Source organism: Maniola hyperantus, chromosome 21 (assembly GCF_902806685.2).
Source record: "Maniola hyperantus chromosome 21, iAphHyp1.2, whole genome shotgun sequence".
NCBI lineage: Eukaryota > Metazoa > Arthropoda > Insecta > Lepidoptera > Nymphalidae > Maniola > Maniola hyperantus.
In genome coordinates this window covers 6,159,177-6,187,155 of record NC_048556.1, presented here as the reverse complement: position 1 = coordinate 6,187,155, position 27,979 = coordinate 6,159,177, and the positions used below count along the sequence as shown (strand labels likewise).

General features: G+C 36.0%; 1 protein-coding gene across 2 annotated transcripts in view; it reads right to left on the bottom strand.

Annotated features, from left to right (window-relative positions):
• Window positions 1–26,819, bottom strand: part of shd (cytochrome P450 family 24 subfamily A member shade) — a 50,961-nt gene extending 24,142 nt beyond the window's left edge. Inside the window, exon 1 of one of the 2 annotated variants that reach the window (XM_069505746.1) lies at window positions 26,586–26,819. Coding sequence is in view for 1 of the 2 variants with exons in the window: in XM_034980151.2 (XP_034836042.1) it covers window positions 18,223–18,273 (51 nt within the window). In the remaining variant the exon portion in view is untranslated. Of the gene's footprint in view, window positions 1–18,222; window positions 18,433–26,585 lie in introns of those variants that run through there. The other variant, XM_034980151.2, reaches the window with a different exon arrangement.
• Window positions 26,820–27,979: the final 1,160 nt, after the last annotated feature.

Sequence of the window (27,979 nt, the reverse complement as noted above, 5' to 3'; positions counted from 1 at the left end):
AGAAAAAAAAGAAAAAGTATTAACATAGAGAAAGGGCTTAAACAAATTCGGCAAGTGCATTCGACGACTGAACTTTTAAAATTCCATTACAAGTTAGCCATTGACTGCGATCTGACGACTGAATCATCATGAGATCGCTGTCAATCATATTATGCAATCTAAAGAGCTTCCGATACGAGATTTGTTCGGCCTGATCAAGCAAAACAAATCTACGTGCTTGACGTCAAGCCGCTTGATGCCCCCGTCAAGCGGCTTGAACAAGCAAACGGCGCTTTTCTCATACATCGAACACTGTCCGAAAAAATATAAAATCGCTTCAAGCACATAATATATGCTTGACTCAAGCATCACGGAAACTTTGTAAACGGTCAAAATCCAAGTAAAAATCTACGTGCTTGACGTAAGCCACTTGAGCGTCTCGGAAGCTCTTAAGATGGTAATCCAGACCAGATAAGAGACATTTTAAAATTATAACTGCGCCAGGGAGCTCATGGTATGAGGTAAATGAATGCTGTCGTGCAATAAACAGGTGCTGGACTGGCTTTTGTCAAACATATCGTTTTATCATCGTATTCGCCACACTCGCTTTAATAATATAACACGAGTAAAAGAGAAATACTTATTATGTTTCTTAAAAATATTTATTTGATCCTAATTTAAACCTTGGTAATCAATAAAGGTGGGGGAACATTTTGGACGCCAGATGTATGAGGTCTGCATCTCTGTGATTTATATAACTCAATGGCTTCGGAAGTGTATTGCGAAGGGTGTGGAACAGTTATAAGTAACCGCTGTTACCTATTTATAGTTCTAACTGGACTATAAATCCAAATAAAGGCATTAAATGTCCGACAAGTAGGGAATAGGGATGTGAAAAAATTATCTACTGGTTAACTATTTTAGTAGTTTCATGATAATATTCGAGTGGAAATGTAGTACAGTACGCGGCTGAAAGTAATGTACATCGGCCTTTAGAATGACATTTCGGCTTTGTCGCTGTCACTCATACCTATATGACGTTTTGTCGGTCTCGATGACAGGGACAACGCTCTACAAATCTGCTATCTTCTTCTAAATTTTGATGTAGGTACATTACTTTCTGCTGCGTACTGTAAATACTTTTGATCGATATTTAAGTAAGTGTAATATCTAAATGATAAATCTTAGTGGACTGATTAAGTATGTATTAAGATGATGCCAGCGACTTCATCCGCATAAAATAACGCGTGCGACGTTGTTTGAATGTCACTCAATCGATACCTTTTGAAGACTTGCTTTCTATTTCAAGACAACTGAAATAAACGTAAGCGTAGATAGATAATACTTCCCTTAAGTATACCTATAATAAATAAAATCTTAGCAATGAAGATGTTAAAATAAATAAACAAAAACACACACAGGTCAAACACATAACCCTCCTTTGGGCTTTGCTGCAGTCGGGCAATTAAAAAAAATGTAGAGCTGCTGCTTATCTATAACAAGTAAAAAATGGGGCCGATTCTCTTGTACACAATCTCTAAACTAAACTAAATTAGAAGGTCTAAATCTAGTGCTATCCTTTTCCGCAAGCAATATTATTATGATAGGGATAGCAATAGATTCAGACGTGCCATTTTAGTTTAGTTTAGAGATTGTTTACAACGGAATTAGCCACATTAGCTGACTACTTTTAAGTGGTACCTACCTATCGATACAATGTTGTTATCCATAAGTCTATTTATATCGCCGCCCTATCCACCCTTACGTAAAAGGAATTCCTTAGTTTCTAGACGTTTCTGTAGCAACAGCTCTTCCTCAAACCTTACGTAAGTTGGGGTTATCGCGCGACGGCGGCGGATAGCTGTTTCTTACAATATTATTTTTATCTAACTTGGCTCGAAACAAAGAGGATGCCTAGGTCAAAAAACTCGTAAAATTTGGGCGCTACTTGTTTATATTCTGTGTAGATAACAAATTATAATAAAACTCGGTCCAAAACTGGTCCTACCTACCAACGAATGAACGAATAAAGGTGCAAACACACTAGATTGACATATTGTATTATATGTAAGACGCGACAGATGGTGATCGGAGTCATGTACATTTTAAGTATATTATGAGAATGTACCTACACAGTACACACTAATTATTGTTGTTGTTATCTGGCGCATTTCGCCCGAAGTATCCCCAATTGTTAAATCGTTGCGGTAGATTTTTTAATTTATAGACTAGCGTTTTGCTACAATCAGACTTGCCGGCAAGTGACGATGCAGTCTACATTAAGGGCTAACAACGCGTTGTTCCACGGTATTTCCCGTTAAACGTAGGTGTAGCCACGATCATCGCGATAATTAAGGTAATCAACGGCATTCACAACGCCGTTAGGCGTTTGTCGATGAGTTGGGTGGCGGTAAATTTGTGCACATCAAAGAGATCCAACGAGAAAATTAACGCGTTGTGGCGGTCACTAGTTCACTACGTTCGCCAGTGTGCGCTGCGAGCTCGACGGGAACGCTCATGTTGGTACGGGAGCGGAAATGGAGTGCATAAATGATGATGTCATCTTATTTCTGGAATGGAATGAAAATGGATGGAAAACTGATACCGAAAGGGCGTTCCACATCCTAATGGTATCCTTTGTTTGACATTGTGTTACAAGTTGCAACAGTGTATCTGCACCTTCAGTCCAGCATTCCAAACGAGCCTAAAGTAATATTTTGAAAAATAAAGTCCATGTGTGCCATACGGTTGGCCACTGGTGTCTTATGTTACTTGGTTTTTTATTTATAATCCATTTAACATTTTAGTACCTTCCTACCTATTTGATACGTTAATCTTCAACGATATAACCTGATGCAAAATGCAGTCAAAGATAATCTGGACGGGATCAGACAGTTTTGATTCGAACCTATACGTCTTCTGGGTTCGCGCCCGACGCCTTCACTCCCGACGCCCACCATTCGCTTCTAACTACCTAACCAAATCGGGAAAGGCACTGTAAGAATTGAGATCAAGAAGTCTAGAGAAATTAATCGTAGAGTTGAATACGGAAAGGTCGCTTATTGCTCTCTGCCAGAAAACCTTTTGAAGTGATGTGAAGAAGTAATTTGACATTTGACAAAGTTGGTGTTAGTTTCTAAGTCACTCCTACCTTTTTAGATGCTTTTTAGTATTTGGATGCGGCCTGGGGCTCAGATTCAGCTTTCAGGTGCCGGGAAGCTAATCGCGTTTCAAGAGAGGTCATCAAACTTGTATAAAATTGTACTAGTTATTCTTACTTTATTTTGTTTACCCACCGCTTATCATAACGTAAATAAAGTAAACGAAGGTAAATAAATGTGTGTACATAGGTATATATAACTAACTTTGCACAATATTTTCATCGTGTTTACTGTTTATTTTTATTAATGCTAGACTAGAGCGCGAAATCCGTAAAAAAAATCTGTCGGTTTCTCAGTACCTACTTAGTTCAAACTCTGTTAATCTGAAATACCTACCCAATGATTCCATTGATAAATTGATTCGATCACAAGTGTACAGAAGTAATTGAATAATCCATCGCAAAATTTAAATTTAATTCAACGAAAATTATAAGTATGAAAGTAACCTGTTTAAGAAAACTATTCTTTCTCAACTCAGCTCATCATTTCACAAACTAGTACGATGTAAGCGAACCTTTACAAGGACAAAAGCTTTTGAGTGTGTACACAAGTAAAGTATCTATATATATATATATATATATATATATATATATATATATATATATAAAATTCAAAGTCCTGACTGACTGACTGACTGACTGACTGACATATATATCAACGCACAGCCTAAACCGCTGGTCCTAGACACATGAAATTTTGATCGTGTGTTCTTTATAAAGAGTATGTATCCACTAAGAAAGGATTTTTTGAAATTCCACCCCTAAGTGGGTTAAATAGGAGATGAAAGTTAGTATGAAAGTCGGACATTTTTCAAGTAATTTGCATGAAAATTCGTATTTGAGTTTTCGGTCACAAATGAAGAAATACGTGTTCCCGGATTTTTGGAAATTCAACCCCCACCTCGATTTTCTAAATTCGACCCGAGCGAAGCCGGGGCGGGTCAGCTAGTCTTTCATACATACACAAGTTGGAATCCTCGCTCACACGATCTAAATATCAAATGCCAATCAATCATAATTAAACAAAACAAAGTTTAGTACAACAGCTCCGTTTAGATAAAAGATTGAAATCAAAGATATCAAACCCGACACTGATAATGATGGACATCATAAATGCACCGCAAAACGCAAGGACGTCCGAAAATATTATTTTGATGTATGTTTGTGTTTTTTTGTATTTCGATATAAGTGTCCACTAATTATTATTTCTTACGACAATCTGTACGCAGTAGTTTTACCACGCAATCGATAAAGTACGGACTTACATGCATCTGTACCAAAAGCTCGGAACTTTACTTTCAGTGATAGATACTTACTTAATATTATATTAAGAACCAAACATATGCTTTTACAAGATTGAAATACAAATATCGGGTCAAAAAAGATATATTAAGGACACAAAGGCTCTCCGGCTCCGGATAACCCCTTTTCAGTTTTCACAAAATTTTCAAAAAACAAATGAAAATATTTTACGAATTCTGACATAAAAGACAAAAGTTAAGTTTAGCTTTAGACACTACAACATCTTCATTAATAATAATTGTGTTGTTAATTAGTTTTCTAAGTAAATATTTAACACTTCCTTCCTACTTCATGAAGATATCTGCCTACCTTCTCCTCGGTGGCCAGCCTACTCAGAAATTTGAAAAACACTCATAAGTTTTCTAATGGTAGGTACCTATGGAAGTACATGTTTTTGACAGCGACTTCTATAAACTGGAAACGTGCCGCCATTTTTTAAACATGCTAGTTGGTGTCGTTTTGCCAAAAGGTGCGTACTTTGCGCGCCAATACCTATGTAGACTCTGTCGATTCGCGTGGCGTGTCATTTACGAAAGCTTACGATTTTTCACTTTTTCCTGTCTGGAGTTTTTTATCTTTCGCTTTTGTTAGGACCTGAGGTTAGGACTATTAGACACGTATGGTAACCCTTCTCGAAGCTATAAATGCAGCTTCCCTGCAGACTGACGACGGCGGCGGCGACTCCGCGCTATTCGTTTTGCTCCCCGAAGGCCGCCCAGTTCGATCGTCTCGACTCTCGCCACACCACATCGGATATGTGTCACTATAACACTACGCGCATACGTCTGCTTCCCTTCGCATAACCTTCAGACGGGACGGGGTCGCGGCATTCAAATAAAACAACGCTCTAATTTTATTCACCAAGTAGGTAAATTGTCTTTTAAACTTAATTGCTTACTGGCCTAAAAGCCAGCGCGTGTCAGACCTTCCTTATTTAATTTTTATAAAAGCTGAAAGTTTTTCCGCGTATTGTGTCCAACACCGGGAGGAACGATTGTTTGGATGTTTTTTTGAATCATGGTGGCTTTGGGAAATAACATGTAATAAAGGTGAAAAAAATCTTACGTCAAAGTATAAAGTCAATTTATTTTATATTTTCTTCAGAATAGTATTGGAAATCACGCCATGCATTGTTTTGTAAGACACTTAGTTTGGTGGCAACCCCCTGCCAGACAAAAGTTTAATAAATTATAACGTTTTAGGGTGTCTGGCAATGCATGGCGTGATTTCTAATACTACTCCGAAGAAAATATAAAAAAATAGACTTTATTTGACGTAGTTAAGATTTTTTACAGCTTTATTACCTGTTATCTCCCAAAGCCACCATGATCCAAACAAACGTTCCTCCTAGTGTTGGGGTACAATACGCAGATAAACTTTCAGCTTTTATAAAATAAAGAAGGTCTTGCACGCGCTGACTCTCTCTCTACGTAATTTGACATGAATAAACGCATTCATAAAAAACTGTTATCAAAAAAACGGCATGCTTCTGTAACTTTGTAAATCTCAATGAGATACGGCGATAATTGGATGCACTCTGTAGTAAATATTTTCGTGATCAAGTCCGAGGTCAGACCACAGACGCTCGAGTCGAGTATTGAATAGTGAACATCATACTTCGCATGTCCTTGATCGAGGTTCAAGGCGAGACGAAGGTGCGTAGCCGCCACGAAATTTCGTATCACGAAGGTTTACGACCGGTTTGGCAATCCATTATCATACTAATAGGATGGTTTTAGCCAGTTAACCAGTCGGCGCATCGATAAGCCTTCGGAACTTAAACAAAACAGGTGGGTTATGATTCAATGAAATTGGTATGATTGTCGAGAACGCGCCCAAAATAACTGGCCGCTAACTGTTTTCATATTATAAATCATGTGAGGTAACCTTTACTTCATGACGAATAAATAATATGGTTTATAGTATGGACATATTTAATCATTTTTTTATTTTTAAAAACCTAATTCCACGCGGATGAAGTCGCGGGCATCAGCTAGTTGATAATATAATTCAATTTTCCAACCTTTATGAACAAAGAAGTGCATGCTTTAAAATCGCATGCGGAAGCATTCATACGAGTAGGTAGGTAGGTATCAGATTCTCCACCTACCTCATTGTTCCCATTTGGATCCCGTTTCCCAACAACCAACAATCCTGTTTGCTAAGAGTTTCACAAAGAGAAGTAACTGTTGAACTAACTAACTATGAACTAACAGTAAATAACTGTTATGTAACGTTATTTCAAATTTCAAGTTTACCTACTCACTTTTACGGCCTACTTTGAACCGTCTCTAAACTTGAAAAATGTGATAAATACAGTACCTACTTATCTTTTTTAAATTGAAAAATCTTTAATCTATATTTATAAAAGGAAAAGCTGACTGACTGACTGACTGAGTGACCTATCAACGCACAGCTCAAACTACTGGACGGATCGGGCTGAACTTTGGTATGCCTTGAAATTTGATAGCTAATATGACGTAGAAATCCACTAAGAAACGATTTTTGAAAATTCAATCTCTAAGGGGGTGAAATAGTGGTTTGAAATTTGTGTAGTCACGAGACGGATGAAGTCGCGAGCATAAGCTAGTATTACAATAAAACTTAGAGCTAGCCTTATATAATTAACTAGCTGATCCCCGCGGCTTCGCCCGCGTAGATTTAGGTTTTTAAAGATCCCGTATAGCCTATGTCACTCAGGAATAATGTAGCTTTCTACTGGTGAAAGAATTTTTAAAATCGGTTCAGTAGTTCTAAAGATTACCCCCTACAAACCAACTTAACGACATTACCTCTTTATATAATAATATACAACGGGCCGTGCAGCAGAAATCGTAATATTTTAATTTCGCCATAACTTCAAAACCAAACGTCCAATTTTAATCATTCAAAGACCAAATATTATCTCCATAAACTGTTCTTAGTGATGAAATCATTTATTTTGATAAGGATTAATAGCATGAGTAAAATAAACGCGTTTAAATGTAGTCCAAAAAAAATTCAAGATTTTTAAATAAAAAAATGGTTGCTGTGCCTCACTCGACATAGATGGGTATAGTGTGTCGCGGACTTTTTTGTAGATATTTATAAGATCTACAATTAATTAGAACATTTTATGGTTCTATCTTTTATAGTTTGGGCAGCGTACGCAAAATAAGTAACTTTTTTGGTTGATTTTTTACACCTTGTGTCCGAAAAACCCAAATATCTTACGGAACCCTATTTTTTTCCAAAATAAAATATAGCCTATGTTACTCGTGGATAATGTAGCTTTCGAATGGTGAAAGAATTTTTAAAATCGGTCCAGTAGTTTTTGAGCCTATTCAGTACAAACAAACAAACAAACAAACAAACAAACAAACAAACAAACAAACAAACAAACAAAGTTTTCCTCTTTATAATATTAGTGTAGATTACTGAACAAACCATGCGCGTGTGGATGCATAAGATATGTTTGGATTTTGTCATAATTTTGGTGCCTGGTCCATTCATAACATAGCAGGTGCTGTCCAGCTGCTGTGTTAGGATTTTTACATGTTTTAGGGTTCTCGTTGACAACTTTTATGAACATTTTCATGTAGAATTTTATCCCTGCTTACTTCAAATGAAGTAAAAGTAAATTGAATTGAATCTTCTTATTCAGCAAATGCGAAAGGGAGAAACGTCCACTGACCATAAACGGATATATTATATATTTACAAAAGAAGTCTACAAAAAAAAACCGACTTCAATAACCACCAACACTAAAAAGTAAAAAATAATTTAATTTATTACCCGTATATTATATATACAAGAGTTATTGTAGTTCTATAGTAATATTTTTTGGAGCCGGTGCCAATTAGCCGCACGAACCGTCTATCTACTCTTCATAGCGTTTTGCGACTCCACATTGGCATATATCGGGACTTTATAAAATTGAAACCGCAGATTCTACCTAGAAATATAGTTAGTTAGCTTTTACCTATACTTAAAAAGTTACACTAAACTCAATTCTAAACTGCAAATGTCCTGCTTACCGCCTTCTTGTCCTGGTTAGGTCTGGGATATGGGAACCCTGACCTAACCTAAACCAATATAACGCCTTCAGCGATAGGGGGCGACCCCTCGATCCAACCCTCTTTCATAACGAATTCGATAATATTCCTTTTGATATATTATCTCTAATGGTATGTATGTCTAGAAATATCACAATGGAATGTATATTAAGAATTTGTTTGCCAGTCAAGGAGATATGCTATGAGGCCTTATAGGCAAGAGGAAACGTGTGATGATCTTATCTTTATCATATTTCGTCTGCGTGAATATAGTTTAAAGTTGTATTTGTTATGGAGTCATGCCTACATTTTTTTAAACTTGTAACCAGTCTTAGTAAACAACAAGCAGATCTTTGATACCGCGAACATGCTAAAATGAAGAAGATACTGTCTGAATTTTTTGCCTACGACGCTCGCGCTCTACCATCCTAAGGTAGTATGACGCAGTGACCACCCATATGTCTACTGCATGCGCCAGAAAAGTTGAAAAATACGTTGAGACAAAGTAGGTATAGTACGCGACATGTTGAGATGGCGATCGGGGTATGAGGCGGAGCGACACCCCGCATACCCATACGTCACCCGCGTTCGCCCGCACCCTGTTAGCGCGGGGGCTGTGTGGGTGTCCGCGGCGTTCCCTCCCCGATTGCGACCTGTCGCGTATTATACGTCTACGCCCTGGCTTGTTTCGCCACCAAAGTAAAAATTGTTCATTGAAAAGTAAATTTTCTGCTTATTTAGTGGAAGTTGCAGAAGCATCTCATTTTATACCCCGAGCATTAATTTGCAATAAGTAAGTACTAAGTACCGTAGATGGTACTACTTCTATTTTATCGGATGGCAGCTGATGTTCCACTAGTAACTAGTTGGAGCTTTCCGACAAATATCCAGGTTTTACTCTACTTTGCCCAATACCGCTTTCGACTAGGTATAAACCTATCTGATTTCAAAATGAAATTAAAAGACTCAGTCTTCATCATGGTAGGTACTTACCTACCTTTTCCATTACGTAGGGCAGAAACTATAGTATTTTAATCTACGATGAATGTCCCTACTTGAAGCTTTTTTTCTAAAAGTCTGCAGCTACGTATGCGAATCTACCTAAGTACACCTTTATTGCAAGTAAAATATGGGTTAAGCTCTAGTGAACTTGATATTTTATGCGGCTGTTTCAACTTTTAATCTCTCGTCTTCAATGATTTTCTAATGGCATAGTATTGAGTCGAGGTTTTATAAGCTAGAAAGAACAAGTTTTCTTTGTTACCATGTAAATATGCCAGCTATGCTATAGCTATAGCTATGGTTATGTGTACTTGTTTACCTACCTATATTTCTTTTAAATATAGGAGACTGTGCAGAAACCAACGATTTAATTAAATAGCAGAAATATTTTTTTTATGTATGGTAACTTGAAGCTTCACTTTAGCGAATCTTCCGAATTGCAGGGATACTTATCTAAAGAGTGGGGATTTAGCTTCTACCGATTTAATAAATTATGAGTTCCAAATTCTAGCTTCTTAGTAGTTAATCCTGATGACTGCAGCAGAGGTACTAAGTAGGTATGCCTACTTATACTGTAATTGCCCAAAAAAAAATTTACTTATATCTTGTTATTCTTGGAGTAAGTTAGTGTTAAACAATAAAACAGTAGGACTTAAACAGGCTGATGGATTGAATTGGATTGAGCCTGACAAACTTTTACGATCGAGTTTATCAAGTTGTCGTGTTATTTAAAATTAAGTATTCTAATAAGAATTTGTTAGGTTTTTCATTTGATTAAACTTTTGCCGAGTTCCAAGAAGGTTCGAAAAGTTCCGCTTGAATCTGTGGCGACCGACACCTGGCCTTTTTGATTTTCGACCAAGTGGGTGGTCATTGAATGGGACTGTTTATACTTGTAACATTATAACTTTGTAAACCATTCAGGGTAACATAGGGTGTATACTGTATAGGCAACGGACACGCAACTTAAATAAACCACTTCAAGTGGGTTACATTTTCCTGGTTCCGTACCCAAAGTGTGCCAAAGGGTAACCTACTAAGCCTCCGCTGTCCATCCATCCGTTCGTCCATCTGTCTGTCATCGGGCTGTATCTCGTGAATCGTTATAATAGAATTAAAGTTTTCACAATAACCTGGAATCGAGATTTGACTTAGGAACTTTGAATTCGTAGTTTGTACCTAGGTTACTAAAGTAGTGATAGGGAAAGCTTTCCAGCTAAGTACCTACTACAAAAGGAACGAACTTGGAAAAGAATATATAAGTAGTGTTTAATGTTTTTGTTTAAAAGGTTGGGGAACATATCGTGGCGCCATACAAGTCCCAACAACACATTATAAATTCGAATATATTAAAATTACCTAATACATACATACAACCCCCATGCCGCTAAATGACATCATAAAAGCTTTTACTTGCCTACCTATTTCATATCTCACAATATAAGAGAGTATATCTTGGGTCTCTATTAATTATTATTTAAGTATTTATAATACTTACTACCTAGCTGATGCCCGCGACTTCATCCGCGTGGATTAACGTTTTTCAAAATCCCGCAGGAACACTTTGATTTTCCGGGATAAAAAGTAGCCTATGTGTTAATCCAGGGTATACTTAATCAATCTCCATTCCAAATTGCAGCTAAATCTGTCCAGTAGTTTTTGCGTGATTGATTAACAAACATCCAAACATCCACAGTCCACACTTTCAAATTTATAATATTAGTAGGATTATCACGATCGAAATATTTGCAAAGCAACAGAATATAGAGAGCAGCAATTTAATTTATCTGATTTCTCGGATATTTTGAAAAAAATCTGGGATTATCGATGAATTTAGTAGATTTATTTCCCTAAGTATAATAAGCAAGAATAATGACTAAATTATTTAATAAGAAACAAGGAAGAAAATTATAAATCGCAAAGAGAACAGAATCGTTCAGTGATAAATTGTTGATTTTTCATCATCAGCATAGCCTGTATACTTCCATTCTTCGGTATAGATAGTCCTTTTCTGAACGCCAACACTGCCTGATTGCTGGGCTAAATAAGAGGCGGCTGCTACAAATTCACACTGAGAACATCCAAAAAGATACGAGAACGAGAATGTGGATGGTATTCTCGCCTATTATCGGTTCGGCCTGAAAACCGCCTGTTTTTAAATCCCAGACAAAGGATTCGTCGTTCACGGCCGAAAAAAGAGAATAAGAACGCCCTCCGAGATTTCTCAGCGAGAGTTTGGAGCTGGCTTTTCAATTTTTTCGCCTCAATATGCTGATTTTTTGGCTCATCCATAATTACCGAAAGTGTATCTGGATTCATGCTAACGCGCAGTTTCTAATATGACTTCTATGCATTTGACCGACGATGACTAATCCTTTTCAAGACTTTTACGATCTATAAATTGATAACCATGTTTAATACCTCTAAAATTTTAAAGACATGATATTATGACAAAAAACTACATAAAACTGATAAACAATATTGAGGTTTCAGGGTAAGAGCACATTGCCGCAGAGTCGAAGCGCAGTGACGCGTCATATCTAAAACTAGCTTATGCTCGCGACTTTGTCCGCGTGAACTACACACATTTCAAACCCCTATTTCACCCCCTTAGGGGTTGAATTTTCAAAAATTCTTTCTTAGCGGATGCCTACGTCATAATAGCTATCTGCATGCCAAACAGCCCGGTCCGTCCAGTAGTTTGAGCTGTGCGTTGATAGATCAGTCAGTCAGTCAGTCAGTCACCTTTTCCTTTTATATATTTAGATGTTACAATGAAAAAAGAGAATCTGGTGTAAGGTTAAGGTAAAAATGACACCGGATTTATATTTCCGTGTTTGTAAGGAGATGTCATCGATGATTTCCAATTCTTATTAGGTACCTACTAGTTATTAGTTAACTGAGTTTTGCTTGGGTGGAATACCTACCTCCTTCCTTTTTAGTGAGGGTCTACTTTATAGAGAAACCCTACATGAAATTTTGTAAGTTTCTAGACCCAACGGACGTCTATAGCGTCAGATGAGACGCTCGGCTCGAAAGTTCTTACACCTTTAGGGATGATTTATGCCAGCATGTAGCGGGCGCCGGCCGTGCTACGTACCACGCGCGGACGAAGCACGGATTCAAAACATCACGAACATATTTTATGAAGCAGTGTTTTAAAACCTCGTCCTCGCGTCGTACCTACGTGGCAAGGCCCGCGCCCGCCACGTGCTGGCATAAATCATCCCTTAGCTGTATGTACATTGACAATAATTTATGTCGGCTAGTTTGTACCCATTTATATCTCTGTAGTCTGTATAGTTAACTTTAAAAGAAAAATAAATAAAAACGCTACACTTGGGCTAATAATATAATATACTACTATAAAAAAACTTCACTTAGAAACTTTTGAACAGTTTGGAAACTAACAAGATTCCAAGAATGACGTACTTGACTATGAATAGATTATAGACGTGCCCAAAAAACTAGACTATTACAGAAATATTTATTTACTTAAGTTTTATTGTATTAAAAAAAAAAAAAAAAAAAAAACTTAAATTGCTATTCCACAGATTAATTTAATTCCAGCTAATTTTGGAAGAACCTAGGTATGATAATTATACACATTCAAGGTTAATTTTATCTATAATGAATATAATATTATAATGACTTATAAGTAAACGGTAAGTAAAGTTTATCCCAAATCTGAAATCAAATCATAGTAGATTCATATCATATCATAGGTACTGTGGGTAGGAAGCAGTAGGAAGGTTACCTACTTTGAGTTTCTGACGTACCTATTCTACCAAGGCATTAGTCGACAGCCACATAATCTTATGTTATAAATACTATCTGTCCCGGCTTACTCACGTGTGTAGTCGACGTTAGCCCGACTAGATAGTATTTATAATGGAAATCACTCACGGTAGTTTAAACGCTAAAATAATCTTATGTTGACTGGAAAAGAGAATTAAAAAATCCGACTTCCAAAACCACTAGGTAGTTACAAAGTAAAAAAATAATTTCTGTTTCTACAGGTATGTTGAATTCGGATGAGCTTCACGCTTTGATTCTAGTAAGTAGTTTATTTTATTTTGTGCTCGCCCGACTTCATACATACCTGTAGAAACAGAATTATTTTTTTTACTTTGTAGTTAGTGGTTTTGGAAGTCGGATTTTTTAATTCTAGTCCTAAATAGGTAGTTGGCTAGGTACCTACCTAATGCCCCCGCCTGCCATACATCCATACTAATATTATAAATGCGAAAGTGTGTCTGTCTGTCTGTCTATCTGTCTGTCTGTCTGCTAGCCTTTCACGGCCCATCCGTTCAATCAATTTGGACAAAATTTTGGTACAGATATAGCCTGCATCCCGGGGAAGGACATAGGCTACTTTTTATCCCGGAAAATCAAAGGATTCCCACGGGATTTTTAAAAACCTAAATCCACGCGGACGAGGTCGCGGGCATCATCTAGTTTCTAATATTTATGTTTATGACCGTGTCAATTTCTATTTTATGGAATGCAAAGCTTGTTTTTAGGGTTCCGTAGTTTGCTTTTCAGTTACTATTTATTAGCAGTCGGGTATTCAAGTTTTATTAATTACGTAATTTTTTGTAACTCTGTGTTAATCGTATTTAAATATAAATAATTCTTATTACGACAACGATTTTCATACCTACTGCTCATATTACATTAATTTATTATAATGAATAACTGCGTATAAAAATAATAGTAGGTATTATTATTATATACTTAGGTACGTTGTTTATGTAGGTAATAATAATATGAGCCACTAGCGAAAATCGCTGAATTGACTTCCAGAAGAACATGACTTGGTATGTTGTGTATGTTACACATATAAAAAGATATATCTACTTAGGTAAGTAGGTATATTTTTCTAAGAAAAACTTAAGAAGTTCAAAATTATTTTCAAAATTCTATTTAGTTAGTTAAATATCCACCTGAAAAATGACTTGATTATTTATTTACAAGTTTGATATAAACTTCTTAATAAAGATCTAGATTATTATATCCAGCTAGCAAAAGTTTATTTTTATGTTCAAAGTTGGCTCTCTTCGTGTACGGAACCGTGAAAATAACAGTAAATATTTGTTTATGAGTTAAATTTTTTTTCTTACCCAGCGACTTGCGAGCGGTAAAAGACCGTGTTCTGTGAAAATCTTCGCAAAAGATCAGATCCTGCAGTGGACTCTATAGGTACCTACCTACTTAGAGGTTAGAACTACGACGACGATATCATAATTCAAATAAAACGCTAGTTTGTATTGTTAAGTATACTTATACCTAAAGAAAAAAATTAACCTTGAATCAGATAGAGCAGTCGATCGTTTGAATAAAAAAACCGTGATGAACAAGTACCTACCTACTGAATATTGAACGATTCGGTTAACTAGGCGCACGAATTGCTTCTGGTGTGCAATGATGTCTCTAAACACTATTTTACATGGCTTTATAGACTTGGAGCCTGTGAGGCAGACGCCCCCTTGTCAGACACCTAAGATAATATATTAAAGTTTAAGGGTGTCTGGCAGGGTGTGCCACGATCTAGGGTGAGATGTATAGCAATGTCTGGCAATACAAGACGTGATTACAATACTATTCCGAAGGAAAAAAAATAGATCACCACGATTTAAGAATGCAAATCCCTACAGCATCAGGGCTGAGGAGTTGGGTCGTCGAGTTCAAAAAGTCTTTACTTGGTAGGTACCTCCAATATCAATTTATAACCGACAGTTTCTAAATCCCATCAATTTTTGTGGTCAGGTCCCATACAGCATCAGGATTGAGGAGTTGGAATCCAATTTTTTTATGGGACAATGTAGCAATGTTTCTCTATTGATTTAAAAAAATATTACTCAAATCGGTTCAGAAATCTCGGAGATTTCGGTGCATATACTTAGGTAGAAAAACACAACTCCTCCTTTTTTTTAAGTCGCTTAAAGAAGTAGTCTACCGTGTGCCGTTCCGGAGATTAGCCCGTTCAAACAGATAGACAGACAGAGAGACAAAAATTTAAAAAACGTGTGATTCGGTTATGGTTCAGTTCAAATAACCATATGAGCTTCATATTATGTGGTAGTTATTTCGAAATTACAGATAGACACTTTAATTTTATTTATTAGTAAGTATAGTCTGTATAGATGAATGCATGGTGTACCTAGATAATGTGAATTGGACTGGACTGATAGCGTAAAGCAAAAGGTCAAGATCTTAAACGATAAACCTGATGTGAAAGAAGTTATGAACTTTATAGAAAACCTTTCAACCGTATCCAGCTCTACGCATGAACAGTTGAATTTTCATAATTGTGATCGCATAAAATTGATGTTTGTAGACCATTAGATCGCGCATTTTTACTATCACTCTTCATTACATTAGAAACCGTTGCTTGCAATTATGGTGTATCAATCATACCAACTTGGTAGGTAGGTATATTATCTAATTACTAGAAGATAAAAGGAAGTAGTTAAACCAGCTTTACAATCTCCATCGAATAGGGAAACTTCATTTTTTTTCAAAATCTTATGGTTGTATGGTTAAGAGTCTACTTTTTACTAAGCTATTATCTATAACTGATCGCAATCGATTTGCTGTTGAGGAGTCCGTTGAGGATTTCCGTTCTCTATTTCAGAGACTGTTCATCAAATATTCACCAAACTTACATAATATAACTTTATCTGTTTATAAGTTTCTCTGTATAAGTTAATCTTTGTAAGTTTATCTGTGTTGCTCACATTTGTATAGAAAAAGGAATTGCGAAAATGGTTACTAACGGAGTTATGGAGTAAAATCTGTAAAAAAATTAATCCCGTATCCCGAAGAATTCCTAAGATTTTTTTGAGACAAAAACTACCCCATATGTTAACCCTAAGTATCAGTTACCACTGTACCAAATTTCATTTAAAATTTCAGTAGTAAGTAAGTATTTCTTTATCGAAGAGTTACCTACTGCAGTAAACACTACACTGACGCTTTATCCCTGTAGCACCGAAGTTCTTGCCTCGGGCCAAAAGTCTAGTCTAAAGCAATACCAACCTACCTAGTACCTACCTATACACCTATCATTCGGTATTAATTTAAGAGCATTCGGTTTTTTACTACCTAGCTATTACTCACTACCTAACTCGTACTTTAAAACATCATGTCATCATAGGCGAGTCGCAGGGAGCCGCTGGATTCAGCGGCGCTAGACCGAGGCGTGTGGAAGTCCCTAAAAGAGACCTATGTCCAGCAGTGGATGCCTATCGGTTTTTTATGATGATGATGATGTACAACATCAACAGCTGTTATTTTTTTCCTAATACGCCATAGTTAGATAAGTTTCCATATTCGTATACAAAAAGCTCCCAAAAGCTTTTGAAAAAATACCTATTATGTGAACAGAATATGATATTCTACTCATTTTAAAGCAATCTAAGTTTTATTTCCACCTTCCGTTTTTGTTTCCACATTTTCCTAAAGAATCTGGTTGGAATTTGTAAAATTGTTATTCTTATTGGAACTGAAGTTATGTTATGAAGGTATCTAACATTAATTAATAATGATGATTTTATATCAATGTTCATATTAAATATTTTATTATATTATCGATGTTATTACTACCTCAATTGATTAAGAATACTAATCGACCGATAAAATATTCTTATCTTATGTCTTTGACCGACATTTTCATAACTGCTCCAAAATATCAACTTCCTGTTTCAAAAAAAAAATATTGGCGACGAAAACGAAAAACTTTCAAAAAGTATAAAATAACAGTGATTTTGGACAAATTATGAAATTTTAATTTTTGGCTGGTAGGTAGGTACTACTTACAATTACTTAGATAATTTGAAAATCCAAAAAAACCACTGTTAGAATAGAATAGAATAGGTTTTTTAAATTCAAATAAACTAATTACAACAAACCTTTTGAATCGTCAAAAGGATTCTAGTTCGGAATGCCATTCCTTCCTATGCCTGCCTGTTAGATATATCATAGCTTTTCTTTTAAGTTCTCACTTCAGTCGGCCCCAGCCACGCTGTCTGTTAATATTACTATGACTGCCAATTTTTTTACATCTATCGGTATTCCAAGCATTATATTAACCCACCTCAAAGTTGCCCAACGCGCCTAAAAAAGTTTTCACAAGAAAACGCCTGTATACCTACAATACAACTGATGGACACAGAATATTCCTTATGCATTCCGTTCCGGAACAGTAAGAATTGTTAATCTAGTTCACCGTGCAACTTAAAAACAGAGCTTTCGTTTTATTCTTAATTAATTCAACGTAAAAACAAAATTTAAAGCCACCGGGTAGCCACGAGCTTTGTAACATCGATTCCAAACACGCAACAATGTTGTAACGTCTAATCAACGGAAGATATACAAGAAAAATATGCGTGAATAATGTATAGCTTCCACCGACAGAAAAAAGTTTCATGTTTTATGCTTTATGTACATGGAACCACTAATGTGCTGCAATTTTTAATCCTAAGTTTTTACACACACGAAATAAGTAGTATGTATGTAATGTAAAGTACATTACGTTTATCACGTAGTAGTATAACTTATAGTAAGTAGTGAAAACTTACATGTTGAACTAGTTACTAAGTTTAAATGTAACGATTATAAATTAAATGTTGTCTGTTTCTTTCGAATTTCAGTTTTTTTATATTCTACTTTACGTACCTACTTTATTTAAGCAGATTATATTGACCGGCTTTTTGCTTAAACTTATCTTAATCGTAAACTTACCCAAAAGCTTTCCACGTAATGTGAAAAAAGGAAAACTCCCGGAAGCGACATGATTGTCCATTTAAATTCACACCAAGACTGACAAGGGGTTCACGTTGCTGTTTTTATTTATACACTTATTGTTTACTAACAGCACAGTATATGGAAATTCCTTATGCCGATACTTGTATCGTACTCGTACCTATACAGACCGACGCTCAGGGTTCGTGAGCTAGCAAATACCGACTGAGTAGTCTGCGACTCGTCCGCCCCTATATACCTACCTTACTACTTCTTGCTGAACGCTTGTTTTCACGCTCTACATCCACAAACTAATAACCGTGGATCTTGGATACGAACCCACCACCGGGACGTGAGCAAAACGACTTTCTTTAACGACCAATAAAATAAATATAAGGGCCCTCGTAAAAATTAAAATAGTAGATCAAGGCCGTACGCTTATGCCTGTATAAGATCAATTGCTTGTTAAGTAATGGTCCCTTTTTGATAGGGTTCCATAGCGAAATATGAAGCCCTTATTGTTTTGTCTAGTCCATATTATACCTGCCTATTCGTCTGTGTATCACAGCCATTATTAAAAATCTATTAAAGTGGAAGAAAGACGCAGATTTTGTTTCCGCATCTGAAAAATAAATTATTTGAGAGTTCCTCCTGAAAATAAAAAGGAATTACGAAAACGTTACGTTTATTAAACAGTTTTTGAAAAATTTACCGTTTACGAATTAATGAAATCTATAGTACGCAACAGGTTGAGATGACAATCGGGGAGGGAACGCCCCGCACATCCGCACAGCCTCCCGCGCTAACCCGGTGTGGGCAAGCACGGGTGACGTGCGGGCGTGCGCCACCCTGTCTGTCGGTCTGCTAGCCTTTCACGATGCATCCGTTATACCGATTTTGACGAAATTTGGTACAGAGTTAGCTTGCATCCCCTGCTACTTTTTATCCCGGAAAATCAAAGGGTACTAGATTCTCCTTTTTTTATTTTTTTATTCAGATACAAGTTAGCCCTTGACTGCAATCTCACCTGGTGGTAAGTGATGTGTGGTTCTTAAACACCTAAATCTACGCGGACGAAGTCGCGGGCATAATGTAGTACAAAATAATCACGTCTATTGACTTGTGACTTGTGAGATCTGACTATTTTGAGATAACTAACTCGATGCGACAGCAGTGTGAATTTTGAAAAAAAACAGTACCTACCTATAGTGAAAGAAAAAAAAAACACTATGCAAGGATAAGTTTGTTTCTGATTATTTTCTTTTTGGTTTACTATCAGACGGTTTTTATAACGCCTACGGAGCCCAGTTTAGGTATGGAGCACGGAGGAGAGAATGGAGTATGGACCACCATCTTAGTAAAGAAAAATATATCTATGTACCTATTATAATTATTTATATACACTTTAGAGTTTTAGTAAGAACTTTTTTCATGTCAGTAGGTACATTATATATATATATCTTATAATTCTCTGCCACCCTGGTACTTTTTATGAACATGACTGGCCGAGCGTCGTCACCGTCGTCGCCCGCTACTCCTCGCTCCCGTACACTACAACACAGTGACTCAGAGCCAGCGCTGAGCTCGCCTACCGACACAAACGTTTCCAGTTCGAAGCGCAAGTTTGACGGTAAAGATGATTACGAGTCACGATCTATTTTAGCGGAGATGCGTATGATGTTCTTGTCTTTCACTGTGGAACAAGATAAAAAATTGGACAAAATACAGGAATCAATAAATGAAATTAGGACGCAAAATACCGAAATATTCAAAAGTATTGAATTTTTATCACAGGGACATGATGAGTTTAAAAACCGATTGGACAAGTTTGAGGCCGAGCGAAAAGAGCATTTATCTTATATTTCTTCTCTTGAGAATAAAATCGAAAACTTAGAAAAGAAATCCGTGAACACTTGCGTTATTTCAAAATTAAAGCAAAACGAGTCCAAGACCGACCTACAGGATATCATTACTCTTTTGGGCTCTAAACTTTCTTTGAATATAAGTACAACCCTCGGACATTAAGGATATATTTTATAGATCATATTATGCAAAATCAGAGACCCACAAGCCGATTGTTGTAGACTTTACAAGTGCCCTAATGAAAGAAAATCTCATTTCGAACTTTAAAAGTTTAATAAAATAAACACCGGCCGGAGATTCAATACCACGAATATTAACATAGCAGGCCCCACTCGACCGATATACTTATCCGAGCTACTAACCCGAAAGAGTAAAAGAATCTTTTTCTTGGCGCGGGATTTTGCAAAAACACAATCATGTCATGTCATGAGTATTCATTCTGCTGGACCGCTCGTGGGCATATATACCTACGTAAACAAGAGGGTGCTCCGCAAATACGCGTAGATTCTAAAGAGGACTTAGCTAAATTAAAGACAGCATGACTAGCAATAGCAACTGGATATTTAGATGCCTCTTTGCAATGTTATAATAGTGTAATGCTCAACTGGTCTTACGATTTTTGTATATTATGTTTTATTTTTATGCTGAACTTGTTTTGTGCCTCAGAATTGCAAAACCTTCGTTTTTACACAAATAACGCGATTTTACTACACAAACAAACACACCTACATATTATACAATTATTACAACACTTTTTACTAATTTTATATACACATTTTTATACACTTCTATACAAAATATCATATATACACATTTTTATACAACTTCTGCTTCCAGCAACATTAAGAACTTGCCAGTATATATTATACACCATGGTCCAACCTTTTATAATAACTTCGTAATGACAAATACACGCATACGAGTGAATTATATTATAAATTCTAGACCCACTAATAAACTAAATTGTCGATGGAAATTGAAACTTATAATTTTGCACTTGGTTTTTAAAACTGCTTATTCCTTTAATAGTTCAACTATAGTAATTTTAGTTTTTAGCGCTGGATTTTGACTATAGAGATATTATTGCAGATCTCCAAAATGTAGGTAATATGACCTCGTATGAGTGTGAAGCCGAACTATGTAGTAATTATATCCCAAACAATAAAAAATCGTTAAAAATCTTTCAAATGAATTTACGTAGCATAAACTCAAATTATGACGGGTTACAGGTCCTATTAAAACGAATAAGCTTACAACTAGATATCATTGTTTTAACAGAATGTTGGCTTAAGAACATCAACCAAATACCTACTTTAACCGGGTATACAACTCATTGCACAAAAGATTTGATAAATCGTTGCGATGGAGTCATCTAGTCTAATATTATAAAGAGGAAAACTTTGTTTGTTTGTTTGTACTGAATAGGCTCAAAAACTACTGGACTGATTTTAAAAATTCTTTCACCATTCGAAAGCTACATTATCCACGAGTAACATAGGCTATATTTTATTTTGGAAAAAAATAGGGTTCCGTAAGATATTTGGGTTTTTCGGACACAAGGTGTAAAAAATCAACCAGAAAAGTTACTTATTTTGCGTACGCTGCCTAAACTATAAAAGATAGAACCATAAAATGTTCTAATTAATTGTAGATCTTATAAATATCTACAAAAAGTCCGCGACACACTATACCCATCTATGTCGAGTGAGGCACAGCAACCATTTTTTTATTTAAAAATCTTGAATTTTTTTTGGACTACATTTAAACGCGTTTATTTTACTCATGCTATTAATCCTTATCAAAATAAATGATTTCATCACTAAGAACAGTTTATGGAGATAATATTTGGTCTTTGAATGATTAAAATTGGACGTTTGGTTTTGAAGTTATGGCGAAATTAAAATATTACGATTTCTGCTGCACGGCCCGTTGTTATTATATAAAGAGGTAATGTCGTTAAGTTTGTTTGTAGGGGGTAATCTTTAGAACTACTGAACCGATTTTAAAAATTCTTTCACCAGTAGAAAGCTACATTATTCCTGAGTGACATAGGCTATACGGGATCTTTAAAAACCTAAATATTATATAAAGAGGTAATGTCGTTAAGTTTGTTTGTAGGGGGTAATCTTTAGAACTACTGAACCGATTTTAAAAATTCTTTCACCAGTAGAAAGCTACATTATTCCTGAGTGACATAGGCTATACGGGATCTTTAAAAACCTAAATCTACGCGGGCGACGCCGCGGGGATCAGCTATACTATATAAAGAATGAAATTAAATGTACTAGGTATATCTTTCCCAAAACTGCTTGATGCAAGTTTGATGTGTAACTTAAATGATAAATTATGTGTCATTGCTATTTACCGATCTCCTTCATTTAGACAAATTGACAGGTTTCTGAACAGTTTTAACACAGTCTTAGCTAATTTGGCACATTACAAGTCTCTAGTTGCTGTGGGTGACATAAATATAAATATTTTTCAATCAAGAAATGACAATCGCTCCCATGAGTATTTAAATCTTATCAGTAGTCATGGTATCTTGCCAACCCATCTTTTCCCAACACATAACAAATCGTGTTTAGACCATGTTCTACTAAAAACTCAATTTAAAAGCACGACACTAGTATTGGATGCATCGGTAACGGATCACTCACCTGTAATCGTGAACCTGGACATGAGAATTCCTAGGCAATATGCTTCAAAAAATCGTCAGGTTATTGATTATACAAGTGTCAAAAAGAGCATAGACGCACAGGATTTTAGTAAAATATCTGACTCGCAAGACCCAAATCATGCTGCCAATCAGTTAGTTGATACTCTGAGTGGTATTATTAAGTCAAACACAAGAATATTTCGCTCATCACGGAAAAAAACTGTCATAAAACCCTGGATCACGCCTGGGCTTTTAAAGTGTATTAAACATCGGGACCGACTACACAAAAAGCATAAAAGCTCACCAGACAACGATATCTTTAAAATAACATATTACAGATACAAAAAATTTTGTAACAACCTTTTAAAACGACTAAAGCATAACTATGAAAAACTTGAATTTGAAAAAACTAAAAACAATACAAAGGGTACTTGGCAAGTAATAAAAAAAGTTGCAAATATTACCTCTACACCGTCTCTCCCCATAGAACTCTTACAACTACAACCCAATCCTCAAACCTCTCTTAATCTTGTGAACAGTTATTTTGTAGAGGTGGGTAACAGATTGGCGACTCAGATTCTCTCAAAACCGAACATTTCTCCTGTTAGTAGCTTGGATGATTCTATCTCTCCAGTAAACTCTTTCGGGTTATTACCAGTTGATCAAAAGGAAATAGAAACTATCATAATGAGCCTAAAATCAAATAGCGCAGTTGGATGGGATGGTATTTCAACTAAGGTTTTAAAAACAAGTTGTACTACCTTAGCTCCAATTATCTCTAGTATTTGTAATCTCTCTTTATCGAAGGGTATTTTCCCAAACTGTTTTAAGAAGGCTTTGGTAACTCCTGTATTCAAAAGTGGCGATAGAAGCAGTGTAAATAATTATAGACCCATTTCTATGCTTACTTCGCTTTCAAAAATATTTGAGAAGGTCTTAAATAATAGGTTAGTTAGCTATTTAGAAACACAAAATCTCTTATCCCCTAATCAGTATGACTTTAGGAAAAGGAAATCAACGGAAGACGCGGCTCTCGATTTAACTGAAACGATTACTAGGTCGTTAGACCAGAGACTAAAATGCGTTGGGGTTTTCCTGGACTTATCCAAAGCATTTGATACTGTTTCTATCCCCATACTACTTGATAAATTGTATAAAATTGGTATCAGGGGTACAGCGCTGGATATTTTTAAGATTATCTATCAAACCGCTCGCAGCAAATAAAAGTTAATGAATACTTAAGCGATGATATGCCTCTCACCTGCGGGGTCCCACAGGGTAGCATATTGGGACCTACGTTATTTCTTATATACATAAATAATCTCTGTCGCCTGGCTATTCCAAATTGCAAAACTATAGCTTACGCAGATGATACTGTCTTACTCATTACAGGGAACACATGGGAGAATACGTTTAGAAATGCTGAATATGCACTAAAAAGGGTATCAGATTGGTCAGCTGCAAATTTACTCAGCCTAAACTTTACCAAAACTAAATTCCTTACCTTTTCACCCTCTGCTGCCTCTCAACCCTCGGCTAATAAAAGCATATTGAAAGCCCATATCTGTAACTCTTTTGATAATAACTCAAATTGTGATTGCCCTACTGTAGAATATGCTACAGACATAAAATATCTTGGACTTATTATAGATAACACGTTGTCTTGGAAATGACATATATCAAAGTTAACATCAAAAATAAGAAAATTAATATATATATTTAAGAAGCTTAGGACATCAGCAGATAAAAGTACTATCTTTATGGTATATTATGCGATAGTCAAATCGCTACTCATGTACTGCATATCGGTCTGGGGAGGTAGCAATAAAACATTGCTGTTACAGCTAGAGAGAGCACAAAGATCTATTTTAAAAGTTATGACAAACAGACCTTTTAGATTCCCCACAATAGATCTATATAGAGATTGCAAGGTTCTTACGGTTCGCCAGCTCTATTTACTACAAATTATAACACGTAAACATAATTCCCTAAATTTCGATAAAAACCTTGCAAATAGAAGAATGGATCTAATTTGTAAAACGGGTAGACACAAAACTAAACTGGCAGGGAGACAATACTATATCAATAGTTGTAGAATCTATAATGAAATAAATAAAGTCTTAAATATATATCCCTTAAATAAAAACGAATGCAAAAAAAGAGTCAAAGAGTGGTTACTTACACGAACATATTGTGATACTGAAAAGTTGTTGGAAATTATAATATAATTAAATACATATACATATATACATTATATATATATATATATATATATATATATATATATATATATATATATAATTATTACAAAATAAATATATAATACACACACACACACACACACACACACACACAGCTGTTTCTAACTGTAATAGTGTAAATATGTTTAATTTTATATCTACCTTACATGCCGATTTCTTTTCCTTTCTATTATAAAATGAGTCATGAATATTAAGGAGAGTGCTGTCGCCTAAAACACAGGTATATACCTAGCTAAGGGACAGTCGGTATTTCTGTATACTTAACAAAATTGGTATGTTATTATAAGCATGTATTTTGTACTTTTAAATATGCAGATGTACTTGTAACCTATGTATGTCTTTGATCAATTAAAATAATTTAATTAATAATTTAATTAATTAATAATATAGGTAGGTAGGTACTTTACTTTTATGGGTTTAAATATCTTTCATTAACATCAGCATGACTAATTAGTATACTCCAAATTTTGTATGTATGTAGAGTGGAACACAAACTTTAGCTCCTAATCACGCAACTATGTCGAGTCATCATAAAATGTTTAATTAGGCATAGATAAGTACATGATGTCGTTAATTTGGAGCGATTATAATTGGAATTCTAAAAATCACACTAATATTCTAAAGGAGAAAGTTTGTAGGTATGTGTGTATGTTTCTAACTACTTCACGCCACAATGACTGAATCAATTTGGCTGAAATTAGAAATAGCTTAAACCCTGACCTCCTTTCTGAAGAGTTCTCGGGGGATTTTTTAAAAACCTATAAGTACCTATCCACACGGACGAAGTCGTGAGCATTATCTAGTCAGTTCTTAAAAATAACAAAGAGCATATAGGTACGTTTACAGAATTGTTTACAGAATAGTTTGGGACAGGTTGGGGGTCATTGATTTAGAATGTAAGTATAAGCTCTAATCTCTGTTGGGGATGGAAAAATCGTCAATAGAAAAAGTCATTGAAGACCTTTGCTCTTTTTTATAAAAACAATATTATACTTAGTGTCTATATTTATGGATACGTTAGATAAAAAACGTATACTTACTTAGAATAAAATTATTTGCAGTTAATAAATAAGTCATTAAACTTGGCCGAGAGTTATCTGCAAGTGTCGAGAAAAAAATATTTATAACGATTTTAAAAGCAATAATAAAACAAGAAGCGTACGATAAAACTGCTAATATTGTGACATAATAGTCGATTCTGTTTTATATTATACTTAAAGTTTTAATACTTTTTTTTAATTTTAATTTACATAGGAACCGTAGGTATTTATTTATTTTGCAATCTTGTCTTATTAAGAAGCTTTGAGGGTTCATGCTAAAATAAATTATAGTAGATTGTTCAACATGGGGTAATGTAATGTCTTACGTTACGGGCGCCGAGATAATTCCCAATCGTAACAAGGGACCTTAGAGTAACTCCCGCGAGCGTAACGAGGGTGTTGCATCTAGAATCCTGATTGAGGCGTGGAGTTTAGGGGCGCCCAAGGCAAAGACAGCATTACCCCCCGCGTTCAATACTCTAATTTTCACACCTCGCGAGACAATGAAATCAAAATCTTCGTATGCATAAATATTTTACGTACCTATAGCACGCGACAGGTTGAATGAGGGAACGCGCCGCAAACCCGCGTTAACCCGTTGTAGGCGAGCGCTGATGACGTGCTTCCACTGCCGCTACCGCTGTCACTTCCGCTGCCGCTCCCGATGCCGCTTCCGCTGCCGCTCCCGCTGCCGCTCAACAGAAGTGGGAGCGGGAACAGAGGCTCGGTCAATGTAAAAGATTGTAATCCTGACGTATCTGGTGGACCAATGACCATTATCCAAGTTTACTTTTAGCAGTTAATTCTTCAATTATCTTAATCATCATTATCATCTGAAGGCAGATGCCTTTATATTAGGTATGTACAATACTTTTTGAGATTAAGTAACTCTTTTAATCGGACCGACTCTATGGATACCCCATCCATGGAATTAGGTCCAGCAGTTGCATAAATGCTTAGCATAAGTAAATATTACGTTTACCAATAAACTTGGACCGGTGATAAAAGCACAATGGGTTAGACAAGCCAGGTTTAGTTAATTTCAGAATAAAATGTATTATCTATGATAATATGAATAGTAGGTATGGTACAGGTTGAGATAGCAACAGGGTGGGGACGCCCCTCACACTCGCACGTTACCAGCGCTATCCCGCACCGGATTAGCACGGGCGCTGTGCGGGTCTCATACCCTAATTGTCTTCTCGACCTGTGGCGTACCTACTACTTCATCATCATCATCATGATCAACCCATCGCCAGCTCACTACAAAGCACGGGTCTCCTCTAAGAATGAGAAGGGTTTGGCCATAGTCTACCACGTTGGCCATGTGCGGATTGTTAGACTTCACACACCTTAGAGAACATTATGGAGAACTCTCAGGCATGCAGGTTTCCTCACGATGTTTTCCTCCAGAGTTTTAAGTAATTAAATAATTACTTAAAACGCATATAATTTCGAAAAGTTAGAGGTGCGTGCCCGGGATCGAACCCCCGACCTCCGATTAGAAGTCAGACATACTACCTAACCACTAGGCTATCACAGCTTATTCACCTACTACTTACACCTACATAATTTTGAATATAGAATTGAATAGGAGATTACACAAGGATTGTTCGTTATAGATACAAGTCTAGACTCTTGCGCATGCATTTCTTGCTCACCTGCAATAAAACCCACTAACCCAATGAAGCATGGAAGTGGCGTAGATCGTGCCTACTTTTTTTTTTCTATGACTAGGTTTAATGCTCACCTCACTGTACAAGAGCATAATATTACTGGTGAAAGAATTTTCAAAACCGGTTCAGTAGTTCCAGAGATTTACCTCTTTATAATATTAGTATCACAGCTAAGCTGTGATAGCGTATTGGTTAGGACGTCCGCCTTGTAATCGGAGGTCGGGGCTTCGATCCCGGGCACGCACCTCTAATTTTTCGGAT